Consider the following 19,028-nt stretch of genomic DNA (forward strand, 5'->3'; position numbering starts at 1 on the left):
GGCCCGAGACACCAAAAGATGGACACCCCTGCCTAGAGGGTACAAGGTAAACACACAGGAAGACCTTCAAGTATTTTCACACAAAACTACTCACTGGACTCAAGAGTGGTCTTCCCATTAAAATTCCTTCTACTGGCAAAGGTACGAATGTTGTAATTCTAACATTTCTACTTAACCCAAAATAAGTTTGTTCCTTCTGCTTCGTGACAGAGTAAGTCAAACACACATATACACTTATCATTAATAATTCTTTATTTGAATGTCTCAAGGATCCCAAACACCATTTAAAATTAAAATTGCAAAGCATTCCATTCAATAAAAGCACATAAAACCCTCATAAGTATTACAATTCATGATATAGCTTTTACTCTGACAAAATTTATATTACCCTTTATTACAAAGGCACAGAAATCATTTGAGACCTCAGATATTTACTCTGCTGCATATTAATGCCGCACTGCTATTGTGCAACTTAATACAATTATTAAAGCTCAGGGTACGGTCTTCCAATGTCTTATCAGGAGATAAAGACTCTTTCTATAAATAATTAAAAGAAACAGTGGACTCTAAGAGCAATATAGGCATAACGAAAGGGACGTGGAAACTTCTGCCAGGGTGGTTGTATTTCTCGCTGGAAGTTAAGACTTTAACTGTGGAAGTCCTACTACCTGCAGCAGGCACACTGGGCCCAGCTTTGCAAAGAGCAAAGTAAAACGAGCAACTTCTAACAAGCTAAAAAAATACTCTGTGTAAGCTTGTATGAAAGCAGTACTGAGATCATTCATAGACGCTCCTATCACTCCGTCAGTGGCTGGTCTTTAAAAATATGTACCTTCCAGGTCAGTTCTGGATTCGGTTGTAGCCACCTTGCCCTGCAGTGCTGCTGGCTCCAGAGTCTCCCTGGGTCTCTTTGACAGGCAGGGGGGTCCCAGCCGAGTCATGGCCTGTGCTGGCGGCATCTGGACTGGCAGCCTCTTCTGCTCCCTGGTCAGCATTCACCTCATCCTCTGGCAGTCCAGAGCTGGCTGCACTCTCGTCACTCTCATTTGTCATGGCAGTCCTCTCTTTCCTCTTTTCTGCCAACACCTCCAGCCCCATCATCCTGAGATAATGAAGCCTTTCGTTCTTGGGCACAAAAGTTCGGATTGAAGCCTTTCCTCGCCACCCGCATAACACAATGGGGCACTGCAGGGTATCTGGTTTCCTACAAACAAAATGGCTCTGTGTAAACATTAGAAGTCCTCATAATTGCCTCTAAAGAGATATTAACATGCAAGCTCTCCAAAAATTATGCCACTGAGCCACTGGGAAGGCACTTCAGTCTGTGATCCTATGAAGGGTTTTCTCAAAGGAAGATCAGCTTCTTCCTTCATGACCTGAATATTATCAACACCCTCAGCTTGGCCAGTTTCTCCTTCTAAAGCTCACAGTGGAATCTGCAGATTTCACATTTTCTGTTACAATTTCTATACATATTTACTCTTCTCAAATTTGAAGACCTATCTGTGAAGCCTCATCCTACCCACCACCAGACATTTCAGTCCCCTTACTTAATGGCCCTTCACACATCGCCCTCCGTTTTCACAGATGAACAAACTGGGGCTCCCTGAGGCTGGACAACTGCACCCAAAGTAACAGTGCCAGCAGACTGGGCAACCAGGACTGCAACCCTGGACTGTCCATGGATTTTGAGACTCAGTGCTTCACATAATTTGGTGTGAGTGACCCAACTCTTCTTGGTTACACACCCACGTAACAGTACTACTCCCTGGGGAACAGTGCCCGTTCCCAGCAGGCAGCGCTGCCTAGGTCTGAAGCATTCCCGTCTCCCCCAGCCTGCTCAATCCCCTTACAGATGTGCCCTCTACTCGCCAGGCAGCCCCAACTCTCCTTACCAGAACTGAGAGGGTAGTCACTGTCTGAATTACTCATGCACCACTTACCAATACTATGAACATTATTTACTATACGTATCATATAATTTCTTTCAGATGTGACTCTGGTATACTTTTTAGGCTCCTAAAGACTCCATATAATTAAGCGTATGTCCCAAACCTACTTGATGCCAGAAATCAGTGACACAGGCTGAGAAAGAAATGAACATAGAAGGGGGGGGGCTGAATTATGTCTTTAAAAAACAAACAAAAAAAGAAAAGGGCCTGAACTAAGAGAAATAGACACTAAAAAGAAGGACCTTTTCATTTTTCCTAGGGTAAAGCATGGATAGTAAATTTATAGAAAATGAGAGAAAAACACAAGTTTCCCAATTTCTACTCTCAACTACTAAAAACTAGCACAAAATATCCTAAGGTTCTCTACGTGAACCGCGTAGTACCATGATTTTCAAAAAAACTGTTTCTAGGCCATCGCCCCTATGGTTTTGTAAAACCCCCACGTTCCTGAGACACTGGCAGTCCTTCCTTGTTTTCCATATCAGGAGGAAGCACGCCCCAACACCTCCAGCTTTAAAGCTTCTCTTGACCTGTCCACTCACCCTAGGAAGCCCCATGCACTGTGCTTCACAGCAAGCATCTCAAAATGAGCTCTCCACTGCTGTGTCCCAGCCACCACACCCACTCCCGCCATCACCACCCAGCCAATGTCAAGAGCCTTCACCAGGAGCACCCTCTTCCCTCCCCACTGAGTTCCCACAGCCCCCTTTCCCCTTGGCTTCTACAATATTTTCTCTCCTCCTTTATCTCCCACCTCCCCCCGCAGCTCCCATTTACTGCTCCTCTAAGGCTGACACATTCCAAGGCAAGGTCCTGCAGACCCTTCTCTTCTCCACCTATAACATCTTCCTCAGTTATCCCACTAAGCCTCAGGGCTTTAACAGGATCCACCCACTCATGAATCCCAAAGGCCTGTATCTAGAACATCCTCTCCCCTCAACGCCTGAAATTGCAGTCCAGTGGCCTACTCAAGTCTATTTGACATCCATTCCAGCAATTCAAACTCCTGTGTTAGTGCTTCCCTCACTTCCCTCTTTAGATGGCAACTGCTCAATGCAAACACCCAAAAGCCAACACTGAGTGCTCCTGTCCCTTCCCTGCCCTAAATCCATCTCGTCGGATCTACTCCAACAGACCCCAAAGGGACCCCTGTGCACCACTCTGCCCTCGTCTCCCTGCTGCCCTCCTTTTACCCCACACCCCTTGCCTCCCACCCAAACACAGACTGCTCTTCACAGCACCCAGAGACCGTGTGAAACCTGAAGCTGCATGGGCCTGTCAGACTGTGCAGGGTGCTTGGCCTGCCCTCCTCCAAGATCCACGGACTGCCTTCCAGCTCTTCCTACCTCAAGTCTGTGCTTCTCAGCTTCCTTCTCACCTTTCAGACTTAGGTTTAACGCTACCTTCCCAGACAACCTGCGATGGCTCCACCTAAACCCTTCCCCAAATTCCTCTGTAGTCTATACTACTGCATTTCACTTCCTCCTCCCAGAAAGTGTTTAATTTCACAAAGACCAGACTCCTGGGAGCAACTGCGGATTCTGCTATGCACTAGCTGAGGCACTGCGGGTGCCCACCTGAGTTCTCTGTCCCATTTCTGCAAAGTGCTGACAATCCAGGGCCTACCCCTTGCAGTACTCCTGTCAGACACTGCTGGTTGCATGAAAGCAGGGCTGGTCAATTGGTGGCTGTCAGTGAGCCACAGGGACCCCCGTGCCCCGCCCTGGAAGACTGCCTGATGCCTAACAGGTAATCCACACACTGAACCAACGAAGATACAGAGCTCAACCTCTCTTAACTGTTCGATCTTTACATTTATTCTGTTTAAGGCACACATTAGAATTGGATTCTAAAGCACAGAAAATACATATTATGCATTTTATTCTCTTGATAAAAATATATTTGGCCTGAGCTGAATGTTCTACTAAAAAAATATCTTCATGGTGATATAGAAGATTGGTATTTCCGTTCTAAATTTCCCCAATACTGTTTTCAGGGAACATTAATAAAACAAAAGGCTTCTAAGCCTCCCGCCCCCCAAAACAAGAACGCTGAGGCCCAATGGCAGGAGCACGCTCACTTACGTAGAGTCTGGCTCATACTTCAGGACGACGCTCCCCTTGGCTAGAAGAGAAACAGACAAGCATTGGCCAAGCTTTCTGGTCAGTGAACACCTCTGTTGAGCAAGTTTACTTGCCCAGAATCGTGGCAAGAGAGCAACACATAGTCTATACTCTTGGATTCAAGGATCTTGATGGAGGAAGAACTTTGTAAAAACATGAAGCCACCAGCTGGGCAAGCACCAAGTAGGGCCGTCGACAGCGTGGTTCAGGACCACGTGGAAGAGGACCGAGTCAGACCATCAGGGATTTAGGCAAAGCTACTTAACAAACCTCTCTCAGCCCAGGGAGGTGGGAACTAGCTACTGGTTAATTCTCCAAACTCCCATAAAAAAATGTCAAAAATTGTATCACAATCACCTATGGGTAGGTTAAAAAAACAAAACCAAAAACAAGTATAAACGGTTCCTTTATCCTGTAAAATAATCTCTTTGATTTGCAGTGGTAAATAAATACACAAGACGATTACAGAATTGTACACCTAAAAACCTACGTAATCTTATTAACCAACATCACCCAAATAAATTCAACAAAAAATTAAGAGGAATAAAAGGTTTTTAAACTGTATTTTATTGATGATGTTATTAGTTGTCCGGATTTTCCCCCTTTGCCCGCCGCCTCCACCCAGCTCCCACTACCTGAGGCAACCCCCCCCCACCCTTGTTCATGTCCATGGGCCATGTGTATAAGTTCTTTGGCAACTCCATTTCCTGTACTGAACTTTTACGTCCACAGGGCTATTCTGCAACTATCTATTTGTACTTCTTAATCCCGTCGCCTCTTTGCTAATTCCCCAATACCTACCTCCCATCTGGCCACCAACAAAAAACGCTGTGTCCATGATTCTGTCTCTGGTCTTGTTTAGTTTATTTCTTAGATTCAATTGTTGATAGATTTTTACTTTTTGCCATTTTATTGTTCATAGTTTTTATCTTTATTTTTTTAAAGATTTTATTCATTTATTTTTAGGGAGACAGAGAGAAGCATCAATGTGTGGTTGCCTCTCACAGGTGCCCCCAAATGGGGACCTGGCCTGCAACCCAGGCATATGCCCTGACTAGGAATTGACCTGGCGACCCTTTGGTTCACAGACCTGTGCTCAATCTGAGCTACACCAGCCAGAGCTGATCATTTTTAAAAAATAAATTTCTTTTTAACATTTCATGTAATAATGGTATTTTGATGATGAACTCCTTTATTTTGTCTGGGAGCTTTTTATCTGCCCTTCCATTCTAAATGTTAGCTTTGTTGAGTAGAGCAATCTTGGCTGTAGGTCCCTGCTTTTCATGACTTTGAATATTTCTTACCAACCCCTTCTAGCCTGCAGTTTCTTTTGAGAAATCAGCAGTGTCTTGTGGGAACTACCATATAGGTAACTATCTTCTTTTCTCTCACTGCTTTTAAGATCCTCTCTTTAACCTTTGAGCTTTTAATTATGATGCATCCTGGAGTGGTCCTCTTTGCATCCATTTTTTGGGGGACTCTCTGTGCTTTCTGGACTTGCATGTCTATTTCCTTCACCAAGTTACGGAAGTTTTATTTTTTCAAACAGATTTCCAACTTTTTGCTCTTTCCCTTCTCCTTCTGGCATCCCTAGGATGCAAATGTTGGACCTCTGGAGGTTGTCCTACAGGCTTATGCGATCCTCATTTTTTGGCTTTTTCTTCTTGTTCTGATTGGTTTTTGCTTCCTTATGTTCCAAATCACTTTTTTGAACCTTGGCTTCATCCACTCCACTGTTGATTCCCTATAAATTATTTCAATTAATGTATCCTTCGTTTCTGACTGGATCGTTTTTATGCTGTTGAGGTCCTAAGTTCCTTGAGCACCCTTATAACCAGTTTTCAACTCTGCATCTGATAAGATTGCTTATTTCATTTAGCTCTTTCCCTGGAGCTTTGAAATGTTCTTTCAATTGGGCCACACTTTTTTGTCTCCTCATTTTGGCAGCTTCTCTGTTTCTACGTATTAGGTAGAGCTGCTTAGACTCCATGTCTTGGTAACATGGCCTAATGTAGTAGCTGTACAGCCTCCCCTATTACCCAAGGTAGGTATTTTGTGTGGACCAAGTACACCCTCCTCTTGTAGTTGAATCTTGGCAGACCAATGGCGGAAATTTACCCAGGCCAGCCAGCTGCAAGTACTGGCTGTTTTACCACCAACCTCGACCCTCTGTGGAGGATCCACTGTGCAGGGGGCTGGGTGGTGGTGCTTTGACATGATCTGCAGCTGCCTACTGGGTGCCCTGGCCCTGGGGTTTCCTGGGTAACGCAGGCCAAGGTCAGCCCTAACCCTCACCCTTCCTGAGCTATAAGGCAATCTGAGATGGCTGCTACTTGTGCTCGGCTTGTAAACTACCAGGCAAGCCAAGCTGTGAACCATTGCAGTGCCTGGGTCTCAGAGGCAAGATGTTGCTTATTTGAAAGAATTTAGTAAGTCGTGAAGCGTGACCAAAGATTAACCATTCATATGGAAAAACACATTCAGTGGTTTAGGAAATGAGACATAGGGGGTCTGGGTGGGACCTTAAATGGGTATCTCTAGGAAGAACAGAGTCATGTTCTCTTCCTTATTCATTAAATCTTTGTATATATTCATCAAAGTGGGAACTTAACATTGTCTTGTGGGTAACTAGCCCTTTGAATGTTTGTAAACCTCCCTCTTCAAACATCTCTAAAGCAGTGTTCTCAAGTCCTTGTCTATGGAGTAGCTGTTGAGCAATAGGCCTCTAAGTTGTGTGGGGCAGAGTCTCTGGGGAACTCCAAGGTAGGTCAAACAGTGTTAGCCAGGTTGATGGAGTCTCAGATATGGTACCAGCTTGCCAATCTGTCAGGGGAGGGTTTAGAAAAGGGACAATAGCCTCTGCTCGCCTTGATACCAGATACATCAATTTCTCCCTGTATGCCCCTGGTGCCTTTTGAGCTGCTACCCTGGTGCTGCAGCTCAAAGGGAGTGAGTCTGAATGGATGAGTCTGTGTGTGGGTTAAGAGGAACTGCTTGGGGCTCCAGAACTTTCTTCCACTGACTCAATCCTCACTGGTTTTTGCAGCCAGAAGTTGTGGGGACTTATCTTCCTGGCACTGGAACCTTGGGCTGTGGGGCCTGATGTGGGACTGGGACTCCTCGCTCCTGAGATAAGCCTCCCAAATTTTTATCCACCACACGTGGGTGAGGGACCAGCCTGTTCCCCATCTGCGCCCCTCCTACCAGTCTCAATGGATGTGGTTTCTTTAATTCCATAACTGTCAGACTTCCATTCAGCTTGATTTCTGATAGTTCTGAGTGATGGTTGTTCTATATTTTAGTTTTAATTTTGATGTGGCTGTGAGAAGAGGCAAGCTATGTCTGCCTATGCCTCCATCCTGACCAGAAGTCAAAAAACCAGCATTCTTGGTAGAATTATTTTTATTCTTAGATAAAAACATCACTAGAATGATTTGAAGTGGAGATTTATGAAATACAAAATCAACGATACGACCAAGAATCTATCTGGATGAGAATCTCTCTTGGCTGGCTAGCAAAACCATCACAACTGCTGGCAAGGCTGCATATTCTGCTTTAACAGGATGGACTGAAATGCCGAACCGCCCAATAACCTGTGCTAGCTGGTGTCCTGCACCTCGTGACACAAGAAAACCCAAGCCCCTTCCCTGGCTGTCTGCTTGGTGGGTAGGTGAGACGGGAGCTCTGGCTGGTTGGCCGGCCAGGTCCTAGCAGCTGCAGACCACTGGTGGCAGCTGGGAGACGCAGCGTCTCTACCAGGGTCTGGGTAGTAGGGCAACCCCAGGAGTGCATCTGACTCTCAGAACAGAGATGTAACTTCTGTCTACACAAAACCCTCTGGGAACTGCAGTCAATAAAAGAAAGCTGTAATGTAGAGAACATAAGACTGAGAAAGATCCAGTAAAAGGGAACACCCACAGCTGTACTGTCTCTGTAAGCATTTGTAAGAACTAGTTATGCCTCTACACAAGTCAAACTGCTTACCCAGGTCCTTGGCTTGGCTGTAAGTCTCACTACTAAGTTTTCTAAAAAATGGATTTTCCTGGGTTAATAGAATTTTAACATCTTCCAATGATACATTGATAATTCTTGAATTAATAAATGGATACAATGTATAGATTCCCTGTGGGAACAAAGAAAGGTCACAGTTATGAATCATGAAGTGAGAGCCCTGCCCTCAGGGCCTTTCCAAGTCCCATGTCCAGCCCTCACCCAACCACAGCCCCCAGGCAGGTGTAGCACCCTGCCTGGAACCTGTAATAATCTGTAAGCAAATACTCCCCAAGCAGAAAACCAGCCTCAGAGAGCTCAACAACAGTGAGGGTCAAAGGGATGGCAGGGGCCAGTCCAGCTCTGAGCTGTCCAGACCTTTTGGGCTGGCTCGGAAGCTCCCACTTGTGCCCAGCTACTTCCCGTTTATTTGTGGCTAGTGCTATCCAAGTCTATTTCCCAAATTACCTCCTGGGCTAACCGGAAAGCACAGCCAAACTCTTCTCCGCTGTTACTTCGACACCAGACTTTTATCCCGGTGTTAATAACCTATAAGGGAAAGAATAGTCAGGATAAGCAATTAAAATAATCCCTTCTACTCTGAGGAGGCTGAGCTGTAACTGAAGAAAAGAAGGAAAAGAGAAATGGAAAACCTTTGAAAAGTCATCTTACTAAAACTGGGGTTAACAGCAGTTCTCAAAGACCAACTGATCCTCTTTTCAAATGGCTTTGGTTGATGTGGCTTATACTGACTAATAACATGAAACCAGCAATCTTTAAAAATACAAGAATATGCTGGCACACTCCATAGACCATCAGGAGTAAGGATGCTGTCACCCTGGAAACCACTGTGGACACCCAATATGGAGATAATGTTCTAGTACTGTTACAAAAATACTCTGACCTCATGGACCTCTAGGTAACACAGGCAAAAGGAAAAACAAGTTGGGAAAACAGTAAAGCAAATGAAAACAGGGCCTTAAAATAGGAAAACTGTACAGAAAGTGGAAATGACAAAAAACACCAAGCCACAGCAGCAGCACCCAAAGCCTCCAAACCCACAGCACCTTCCTCCTATAATACAAACAGTGGGATGGACAGTGGAACAGAAGGGACACAGGCCACAGGCCACAGAGCACGGTCCTGCTTAGGACTCTGACAGCACACAGCAGGCTCGGGGATTCAGCCCACACTACACACAGAAGAGCCAGCGCCGGGATCTGTTTCTTCCAGAGAAACCTGAGCAGGGGCCTCTATTATGCATTAGTTCCCAACTCTGGCCTGTACCTTCATCCTCTCACTGTTGTTCAGCAGCACGTTTCTCAGCTCCTTGGAAACCATGTAGAGTTGCCTTTTCTTCCCTTCTGTAGTTCGGGTTAATAAATTCATCCTTGGGAATGAAGGATCTAGAGCATAAAATTTCCTATAAATAGGACCAAGGTGTTTATAAGAGTATATATAGTTCAAAACTTAACAGACTGTCTTTAAGCACCCTATTCTTCCCTACAGAATTGCATTTCTCAAACTCAGTATGGTTTAAGGGCACTTGAACTCTACCCTCAATCTACTTCACATGAAACCTCCGGCAATGTTTACTCAGGGCACAACCAGATCAGCGCCCTACACTAACACGGGCAATTTCTCCCCCTCAATGGCTACTCCATGGACAAGGAGTTGAGAACACTGCTTCAGAGATGCTTGAAGAGGGAGTTTCACAAATGTATTCAAAGGGCTAGTTACCCACAAGACAATGTTAAGTGCCCACTCTGATGAATATACACAAAGATTTAAAGAATAAGGAAGAGAACATGAGACTATTCTCTCTGTTCCGCCTGGAGATTCCCAACTAAGGTCCCACCCAGACCCCCTATTTCTCATTTTCTAAACCAGAACCGAGTAACACAGCTCTCTGTTCATTTATCTAGTAACTCAACTAAGCAAGTTATATTTGGGACCAGAGTCCAGAGTTGTTCCATCTCTTTACCAATGTCTTTATCTTTGTGCAGCTTATTTTGTCTGATTACTACTCACTTTAAATTGAAGGGTTCAGAAAACACACTCTAAGGTTTCATCCAGCTCTAACTTGCAATTAAAGAGGAAAAATGGTATACAGAGCTAAATAAAAAACTATGGTTAAATGTGACCAGTTATGCTTTTACAACCCTACAGGAAATTCCTTTAAAGAATTAAAAAAGGTTGAATTAATCCTTACTGGATAGGTGGAAATAAAGGGTCATCTTCAGGAATAAACACAAATGGATCTTCTTTAAATCCAAATAACTTCATCTTCTTTGATGGAGGAGGACTAAGAAGGAATTGGGATGGAATTAGTTAGTCTAGAATCTGAGGAATACTGCTAATTACCAACAGCACACTCTTCCCTGCCCACTCAACCCTCACCCCAACTCTGTGCATCATGGATGGGGTTTTATAGATGTTGCTTCTTCAGGCCTTAAATCTCTCTCTTCAGATAACAGACAGCAGCACTCACACCCCAAGTTCATTAACACTGAGCTGAGTACTTTGCCAGCCAAAGGTGTTTTCACACTGCCTGCTAGAAAACCACTACAGGAAAGGCTCTGGGGTCCCAGTCCATCTACACAGCTGGGAAGACACTAGAATGTTGTTATGCTCAAGATATAACCGTGTTTCTTACCCACACACGCCATCTTTCTTATTTCCATTTTTCTCTAAATCCGCAGTCCTTTCCATTATTTCTGCATCACCAATTCCAGTAACCAGCTTCTTTTCTAGCTCTGAGGGACTTGCAGCTCTCTCTCCTGTGGGACCCGAAGGGCTGGACTGCACAGGGTCTCTCAGCTTTGCACACTCCCCCTGCAGCTGTCAGAGGGAATAACAAGTCCATTTAGACTCAAAGCATAACCTACTTTGCACTGCTACAAAAAAAAAAACAAAAACAAATAACAACAACAACAAAGAACACTGAATCACAAAATCAATCTTAACTAATTTTCTATAGCCTTTAATATACAAAAGACAACAGAATTTTTCAAAACAAGCATTTTAAACATTCTTGCTATTACATACAGAATTCATGGACAGTTTCTTTGAAGCTAAAATCAATTCTACCGTAACCCTATAAAAAGCACAGACAGCTGGTGGACAACGCCAGCTTGTCTTTGAATGCTACTGGCATCCACTCTTGCACAATGAGGCATGCAAATTAATCAGCACCATCCCTAAAATTGTAAGGAGTGCTGAAAAGACAAGTACAGGAATAAGCACAATGTAGGAAAAGATAGTAACACTGTTCCAGGGCACCTAGAGAAAATGCTGTGGAAATCAGAAGACTGTGCCTCCAGGAACCAAAGAAATACCAGTTGAATAATAAACTGGGGCACTGGTTCAAATGTGGTTTTGAGAAGCAAAATTTTATATACCTTTTATAATATAAAATCTTATATAAAAAATAATTTAAAACTACATGTCCTTTTAATGAATTTCCAAGACTGGCAAAAGTAGTAATTCCCAGTCCCTATGAAGTGAGTTTACAGATTGGAAACTTGAGCACAGAAAAGTTAAGTATGTCCCCCAGTTCACAAAACTGTCAAGTGGATGAGCTGGTGAGATTCTAAAGCTATTAATATTATCCAACACTGCCTCCTAAAGAATACAGTTTATTTAAATGTAGAAAATAGCAAAAAACAAAAACCACCATCTAAAACCTCTTGACAAGGCCAGCAATGGAATGCATCTTTTCTATCCCCTCTCTGCTTCCTGAAATGCTGCCCTCTTTCTCAGAGTCCATCTCAAATGTCCCTTTCTCCAGGAAGCTTTCTTTGTTCCATCATAATGACCTAATCTTGCCTTCCCCAAAATACAAGCAGCACTGTGTCAGTGTGGCTTTCGCTGACTCAAATTCTGGCTCAGAGTCTACATGCCTTCACTTCCACTAGATTCCAGCATCCTGAAGACGAAGAATCTCAGAATGGGCCTACCAGATATACTTACAGGCAACCAAGATATACTTACTCAACAAAATGAACAACAAACTGATATAATGATGGAAAAGTGGAGAAGTAGTATTTAAATAACATGTAGTTGTTCTAAAAAGCACGACGCCACATCAGAGGCAAACTTAAGGAAAAGTTCAAAACCCACTTACATAGGTGGTTATGTGACAAAGTATCAACATAACCCCAAAGCCAAGTGAATCTAAAGTATGCTTGTATGTAACAGGCTCTCAACCTGCACCGTATGGTCCAGTAGCCACCAGCCATGTGCTTTCTGACCCCTGCAAAGGTGCTAGGTAGGTAAAGGTGTATCCTAGAGTGTAAAATCAACACTATTTTTTAAAAACAGTATGAAAGCATATAAAATACCTCAATAACTTATTTTGATTGCAAGGAAATAACATTTTAAATATACTGGGGTAATAAAAAAACTTTTACTTTTTTTCTTTTACTTTCTAAATATGGCTGCAAAAAACCTCAAATCACCCGTGTCTGGGGCTCCATTTGTTAGCAGTGCTCTGCGCAGCCACAGCCCTGCTCCTGACCAGGGAGTCAGGGACCAACCAGAGTCAAGAATACCGCGTAGAGACTCTCCCTCTCTAAGGGAAGCACTCTAGCCCACCACCACCACCATGGTGACTGCCCAGAAAAGCCAGTGCCGATCCTGGGCCAGTTTAAGGCTGTGCACTCATATGTGTGTCTGGATTAGCCATATCTCGCAAATGTCTACTTACTATTTCTCCAAAGCCGAAGCATTATTTGTCCTAATCTTTAAGCATGCATCTGAAAGAAACACAGACCTTCAGACTGTGACTCCAGGCCACGTTCTCGGATTACGGAAGGCTGATGTACAAACAAAGTAACGCCAAGGCGATGACGAGGACAGCACACATTAGAGCACAACTCTGTGTGGAGTTTCGAAAGGCAGCCCTCTTTCCTCAACCGCGCTGCTTCATGGCGCCCTTACAGGGACCCAGGAGGGAGTTGAGATCATTACAACAGATTAGGGCTCATTCATGTCCTCCCAGCTAGGTCTGGACAAATTCTGCCATTGTCCCTCACGGCCAAGGTGAAGACAGGTCTGACATTAGCAGAGTTCCATCACCCTGAAATAGGCTAAACTGAACCAACCCACAGGGAGTTAGAGTTCAGAGCTAGTGTGGGGTAGGGTAAAGTCAGGGGAGGTTTTAATTTTGAGCCACAGAACAGTCTTTATGTCTTTTCAATTCTTATTAATGAACTAGATATGAGATGTAGAAGAAATGTATTCTCCAAAGTCTACCTTTTCCTATCACCTATCTAAGAAATTGCTTTTTGTTTGGAAAACTCAAAATTTAAATGAATCTCTACACATACCATCAGGCTCAGCCACCCTCCACCCCCCAAAAAACGTTCCACTGACCTCCATCAGCTTCTGCTTTTAATGCACAAAGAGATCACATGGTATGCTGTGGTATTTTGGAAGATGTTTACCTTTGGTGGACGTTTATTCCATGGCATCGAAGACTTCTTCACTAACACTGCCACAAAGAACCCTCCAGTATTTTGATGATGTGGTAATATTCTAAGACTAAAAAAACCACAATTCTCACTTTTTAACTGATCCAAAATACATTCTTTTAGTATTAAATATTAAGACAAATACTACAAAGTCAACATGTGACAGAGAAGTCATGTCTTGTAAGTATTCACACAGCCCTCATTCAGGAAATGGCCAATGTGTGATGCGTAGAAAGTTAATGCAACATCCAACGTATTCACATTAGGTTCTAACCACCGTCATTATTCACAAAGGCTTGATGCCAAAAGCTAACAGGTAAGTACTCACGTGTTGAAAAGTTCACATACCTGAGGTCAGCCATGGGCGCAGCCCAGGCCTCACAGGAGTGCCCAAGGGCCCAACCTCCCCGTCATCCCCTAACTCTGAGAGTTCCAGAAACTCACCACCGCTCTAGATGCATCGCCTGTAACTTCTCCGGGTCCTTTGGTGGGAACATGGTTGGCCGAATCTGGGTATGTCTGCTGTGAGGAACCTCATCCCACTCTGCAAACCACTGTCCATCTTTCGTCATCACCTGCCAGACAAGGGGAGAAGAGTCTGAATCACCAGCACTAGTAAGAAAGATCACAGGGTGCCAAAGTACATGGTCTCAAACACGACAAATGGCAATTCTCATTTCTCGCCAAAGCGAGGAAGACTATTTGCAAAGACAAAAATTCCATAAAACAGGACAATTATTTTATAAAGCATTTTCCATTTAGGAATTAAAAAAAAAAAAAAAAGAAGAGCCTCATTTGTTTCTAGTTTAAAACTAAAAAATTAATTCTTTCATATTACAAATAGAGATTGAATCCCAGCCAAAAATAAAAAATAAAGCAAAGTTGTACTTACATAGACAAGAATAAACAAAGCTGATGTCTAATTGGACAACAAAGGCAGGAAAACTTTTTCACTGCCAGAGAAAAACATTTGTATAATCATACCATCTAATATGTATAATTTTGACATTGATTTTAAAGTTCATAACCAAATGCAATATTATTCAAGTTACCCAAATGTGGGTGCTTTAAAACCTTCATAACAGCCAGGTAAGTTGTGCCTGCTCTTTTGAGGCAGGGTCCTCACAGAAATTTTACCTTCCACTGTGTGAGTCCAGGCATCCATTTCAGCCCTGGCAATTCAGAAGACACATCAGCAAGTTCCAAAGCACCTATGTACCAAAAATTAAAATAAAATAAAAATTTTTTTCCACAACATGCCCAAGAAAGAAGATGCAAAAGATCACATACTGCATTATTCTATATATTGGAAATGTCTGGAGAGGGAAGAACCATACAGACAGAAGGCACATTCCTGGTTCCCAGGTGAGGGTGGGAACAGAAGGGTTCTGCTTGGGGTAAACAGAATGGTCTAAAATTGGGCTATGGTAAAGGCTATGCACAGTTTGGTACGTCTACAAAAAAAATCACTAAACTGTACACTTAAAACAAGTGATGTTACAGTGTTAACTGGAGCTCACTAAAGCTCTTGGAGTGGGAGGAGTTACAGAGTCACGGGATGCAGCCAAGTCTGACTCCGTGACCCAAAGCCCCTCGAAGGCAACACCAGGCTAGAGCTCAGAAGTCTGCTCCCGGTTTTTAGACACATGCCAGTCTTTTCCATGCCTTTATGGCTAACAAACATCCCAGAACTAAAAAGCAACATTTTAAAGCAAACTATGGGAATTTTTAAACATTCAGTCTTAGGCCCCAGTTAGTTTTCTAAAACTGCCCATCAGGACAATAGTCTAGCTTTAAAAACAACATGTCTACAGTAGCAGTATTACCCAAAGCTGTGGGATGGGGCCAGGAGACTTTTCACATGAACTGCCACTCACAGACCACAGATGCACGTCTGACAGCCTCACAGAAGGGGAAACACCAACAAAACCCCATGGAAGCCATGAAAACCCACAGACAATTACAAAAACAAAGTAAGAGACTCCACAAGGGGGGATCTAGCAGTGAGACACCTTTGGCAAAAACTGACCTCCACTAGTATATCTGAGCAATCTTACTTGCAAAAGTGAACACTAAATAAGTGTTTTCCAGAACCTGGTTTTCTCAAATACTGCTCAGCGTGCCTCCCTGCCGGCATTTGGGTCAGAAGCTGCCAACCCCAGCCTAGTGTTTGCAGACTGAATCTCCATTATCAGCTGCCATTCCTCCAGCTAAGTCTCTGGGTGCTTTCAGGTGGGGATCACACCCCGTCCGGTCAGAATCCCCAGCAACTGTCAAGCACAAAGCTCAGCAGAAGTCTATGCTCCCGTGAAGCCATGTTTACACGGGAGCCTGTGACCGAGCAGGCGCGGTCCTTGAGATGAAGGGTCTACAATGAGGTCTCAAACAACCACACGCAGAATGGCGGCTGTGAAAGCAAAATCTAGACGGGAAACCCATCTGCCCAGCAGGACTCCCAGTTAATTTCCTATTCAATTACATCACCCATAATCCTTTTCACGTGCCTTCTGAGATATAGTACCACCAAAACTATGAAATTATGACCTCGCAAAAAAACATCATCCATAAAGCACACTTTCTGTAGACCACCATGAGCACAGAAAAAATAAAATAAATTAACCAAATTCAGACCGAAAGGACAACAATGAGGGCTAACTACACAGTACAGATCAGCCAGCCACTAAGCCAGCCACTGGAAGCCCAGATGGTTGCGGACACCACCCTCAGGAAATGCACGTTTGTCTTAACTTACTTTCCAAACACCCACGGAGTAAATTTGGTAGTGTGCAACTCTGGAAGTTCGAAACTTCTCATGATTTAAGAAGAATATGACGGGAAAGGTTATCATTTCAATGAAAACATAAAAGAAAAAATAATACTTTACATCAAAACATTATGGAAAGTGCTGTTTCAAAACATTTCATTAGACAGTGCTATAAGATCTCATGCCCTTTAGAATGGATACTATCAGAAACACAGGAAATAACAAGTACTGGCGAGGACACAGACAGCTGGAACCCTTGTGCACTGCTAGTGGAACTGTAGAATGGTACAGCCACTATGGAAAACAGCACAGTGGGTCCTGAAACAGGATTATCACATCACCCCAAAGAACTGAAAGCAGGGCTTCAAAGTTATTGCACACCATGGCAGCAGCAGCATCATGATGAAGAAGCAACCCGAGTGTCCTTCGATGGATGGCGGGACAAACATGACGTGGCCTACACATACAGTGGAATATCATTCGGCCTGAAAAAGGAAGGAAGCTGACACCTGCTACAACACGTGTAAACCTTGAGGACATTAGGCTACGTGAAGTAAGCTAGTCACAAAAAGAGAATGCTGATTCCACTCACATGAGACACCCAGACCAGTCAAACTCACAGAGACAGAGAACTCGGTGTGGGGAGGGGATAAGGGGACTCATTTAACGGGTTCAGAATTTCAGTTTTCAAGAGGAGGGACTCTGGAGACTGGCTACACAACAATGTGAACGTACTTAACACTACTGAACTGTGTATTTAAATACAGTTAAACGGTAAATATTAAGTTATATGTGTCTTACCACATTTACGTTTAAAAAGCTGTGATAGGATCCAATTGTTCACACTTAATAAACAAAGCGGGTAAAAAGCTTGCAATTCATGAAAGAACAATAGATCCATTATATAAGCTTGCTTCCTATTAAGACATCTCATTTTAGGGTTTACAGGCTAAAAATATAAGCAAATACCCAGGAAAAAGTCTAAAGGAGCAATTTTTAACCTTTTTCATCTCATGACACACATAAATTACTAAAATTATGTGCCACACCAAAAATTACACTTTTTGCCTCTGACAAAAAAAAAAGTGTAATTTTGACTCATTCTTACCAGATGGCTATTGCTGTGTTGGCTGTTTTCACTTTTGGGACAATTTAAGGGAAGAAGGGTCAGTGCCCCCGATTAAATTAGTCGGGCACAACAGTTGAAAATCACTGCACAATAGCAACGAAGTTTTTGAAAAGTACACACTTTCATTAAAAGACTAGTCCAGCACGCTTACCTTCACTTTTTTCCAGTAAAGATGCTATGACTGCTTCATCTTCAATGGGGTTCAGTGAGCACGTAGAATACACCATCCTACCGCCCTCCACTAGCTGTTCAGCACCCCGCGTGGCAATCCGCAGCTGCAAGCTGAGGGTTGGAAACACTAAGTCGGAGACTAAACACAGCCAGAAGCACCCACCATGTCACATATTCATTACAAGTTTTTAGGACAGACTTAAACTACTCTAAGTAAAATACATAATTCCCATAAAAAAACAAAAAAAAACAAAAAAACCCCTTACAGTTCTAAGTGAAGTTAGAAGAAACCCACAAAAGATGTGTCGTGTAAATAAAAAAAAAGCACCTGGTTATATAAAACTGTTTTGGCTGTTCTGTGTACCTTTCCCAGCACCTCAATAAGAAAGCATAAACTGATTAACAACTGAATTCAACATCAAATTTTACTATTAAAAAGCCTCCATATTTATACAAATATTTGATTTTTCTTTCCATGAACAACTTGTGTCCCTCAATATATTCCAATCCTAATGCCTGTTTCACAAAAACAGTGGTACTTAACAGAGAAGTAAAACCTCATGAAGTTATTAATGGTGAATATTCATTAATATACTTAATCATGCATTGCTCTTTAAGAATATGTAATTTTAATTTAAAATAAAAAATACAAAGTTCTACAGATCATACAATCAAAACTGTACAGAACAGGTACTTAAGAAATCTGTAGGCACTGAAAACTACTACAATACACTAGACATGACAGGAGTTATCTTTGAGGTATGAGATTCTCTTTCCTTTTAAAAATTCTCAAAAAATTTTTAAAAGACAGTAAAAAAATATTTCTGAGATCAAAATATAGAACAAAATAATTCAACACAAAAGAACAAAATAGACAGGAAAAAGACAGGTAAGACAGTAAATGGTCATTTCATAAAAAAATGTTTGAAGTGACATGAAATTCTTACAAAAGGCATTTTAAATCAGTATGTATCTAGTATGTGTACAATCTTCAGTTTTAAAAGCAACTACTTCTGATGCTTGAGCAAGCTCCCATGAAGTTGGCCCTCACTGATGCTCACTTCAGAGTCTGTCAAAGACCTGGGCGCCCAGTTAGGTGCTTCAACAGTAAACCTTGACCAATCCACTTGTCAAACAGTGCTGTCAGCTACAACGTTTTACTTACCCATGCAGCTGCAAGCTATTCAGGGTGGTCCACTTTTTCCAAACGTCAATGTTTTTTCTCATAGTGCCATCTCCACTGAAAAGATATTTAAAGACTTAAAACTCTCTACAGGTACAATCTGAGTTTAACAAATATGTCACATTCGAGCTAAATTATAAAACAGCTGTTGTTGTTATTATTATCATACATACCAACTAGAAAACAATCTAAATTCTTACAAACTACCATCACTTTCCTATTTGTTTTAGGGACACTCTAGT

General features: G+C 42.7%; 1 protein-coding gene across 2 annotated transcripts in view; it reads right to left on the bottom strand.

Annotated features, from left to right (window-relative positions):
* Positions 1-229: 229 nt before the first annotated feature.
* Positions 230-19,028, bottom strand: part of NSUN2 (NOP2/Sun RNA methyltransferase 2) — a 29,899-nt gene continuing 11,100 nt past the window's right edge. For both annotated transcript variants that reach the window (XM_053913785.2, XM_024578388.4), the window contains 12 exons: positions 18,769-18,843; positions 17,584-17,714; positions 14,677-14,750; positions 13,984-14,114; positions 13,513-13,609; positions 10,722-10,906; positions 10,278-10,370; positions 9,353-9,488; positions 8,534-8,614; positions 8,060-8,198; positions 4,037-4,076; positions 230-1,204 (listed from right to left, as the gene is read on the bottom strand). In XM_053913785.2, the coding sequence (XP_053769760.1) occupies positions 841-1,204; positions 4,037-4,076; positions 8,060-8,198; positions 8,534-8,614; positions 9,353-9,488; positions 10,278-10,370; positions 10,722-10,906; positions 13,513-13,609; positions 13,984-14,114; positions 14,677-14,750; positions 17,584-17,714; positions 18,769-18,843 (1,546 nt within the window). In that variant the 3' untranslated portion in view covers positions 230-840. The remainder of the gene's footprint in view (positions 1,205-4,036; positions 4,077-8,059; positions 8,199-8,533; positions 8,615-9,352; positions 9,489-10,277; positions 10,371-10,721; positions 10,907-13,512; positions 13,610-13,983; positions 14,115-14,676; positions 14,751-17,583; positions 17,715-18,768; positions 18,844-19,028) is intronic.

Source organism: Desmodus rotundus, chromosome 1, assembly GCF_022682495.2.
Source record: "Desmodus rotundus isolate HL8 chromosome 1, HLdesRot8A.1, whole genome shotgun sequence".
Lineage (NCBI taxonomy): Eukaryota > Metazoa > Chordata > Mammalia > Chiroptera > Phyllostomidae > Desmodus > Desmodus rotundus.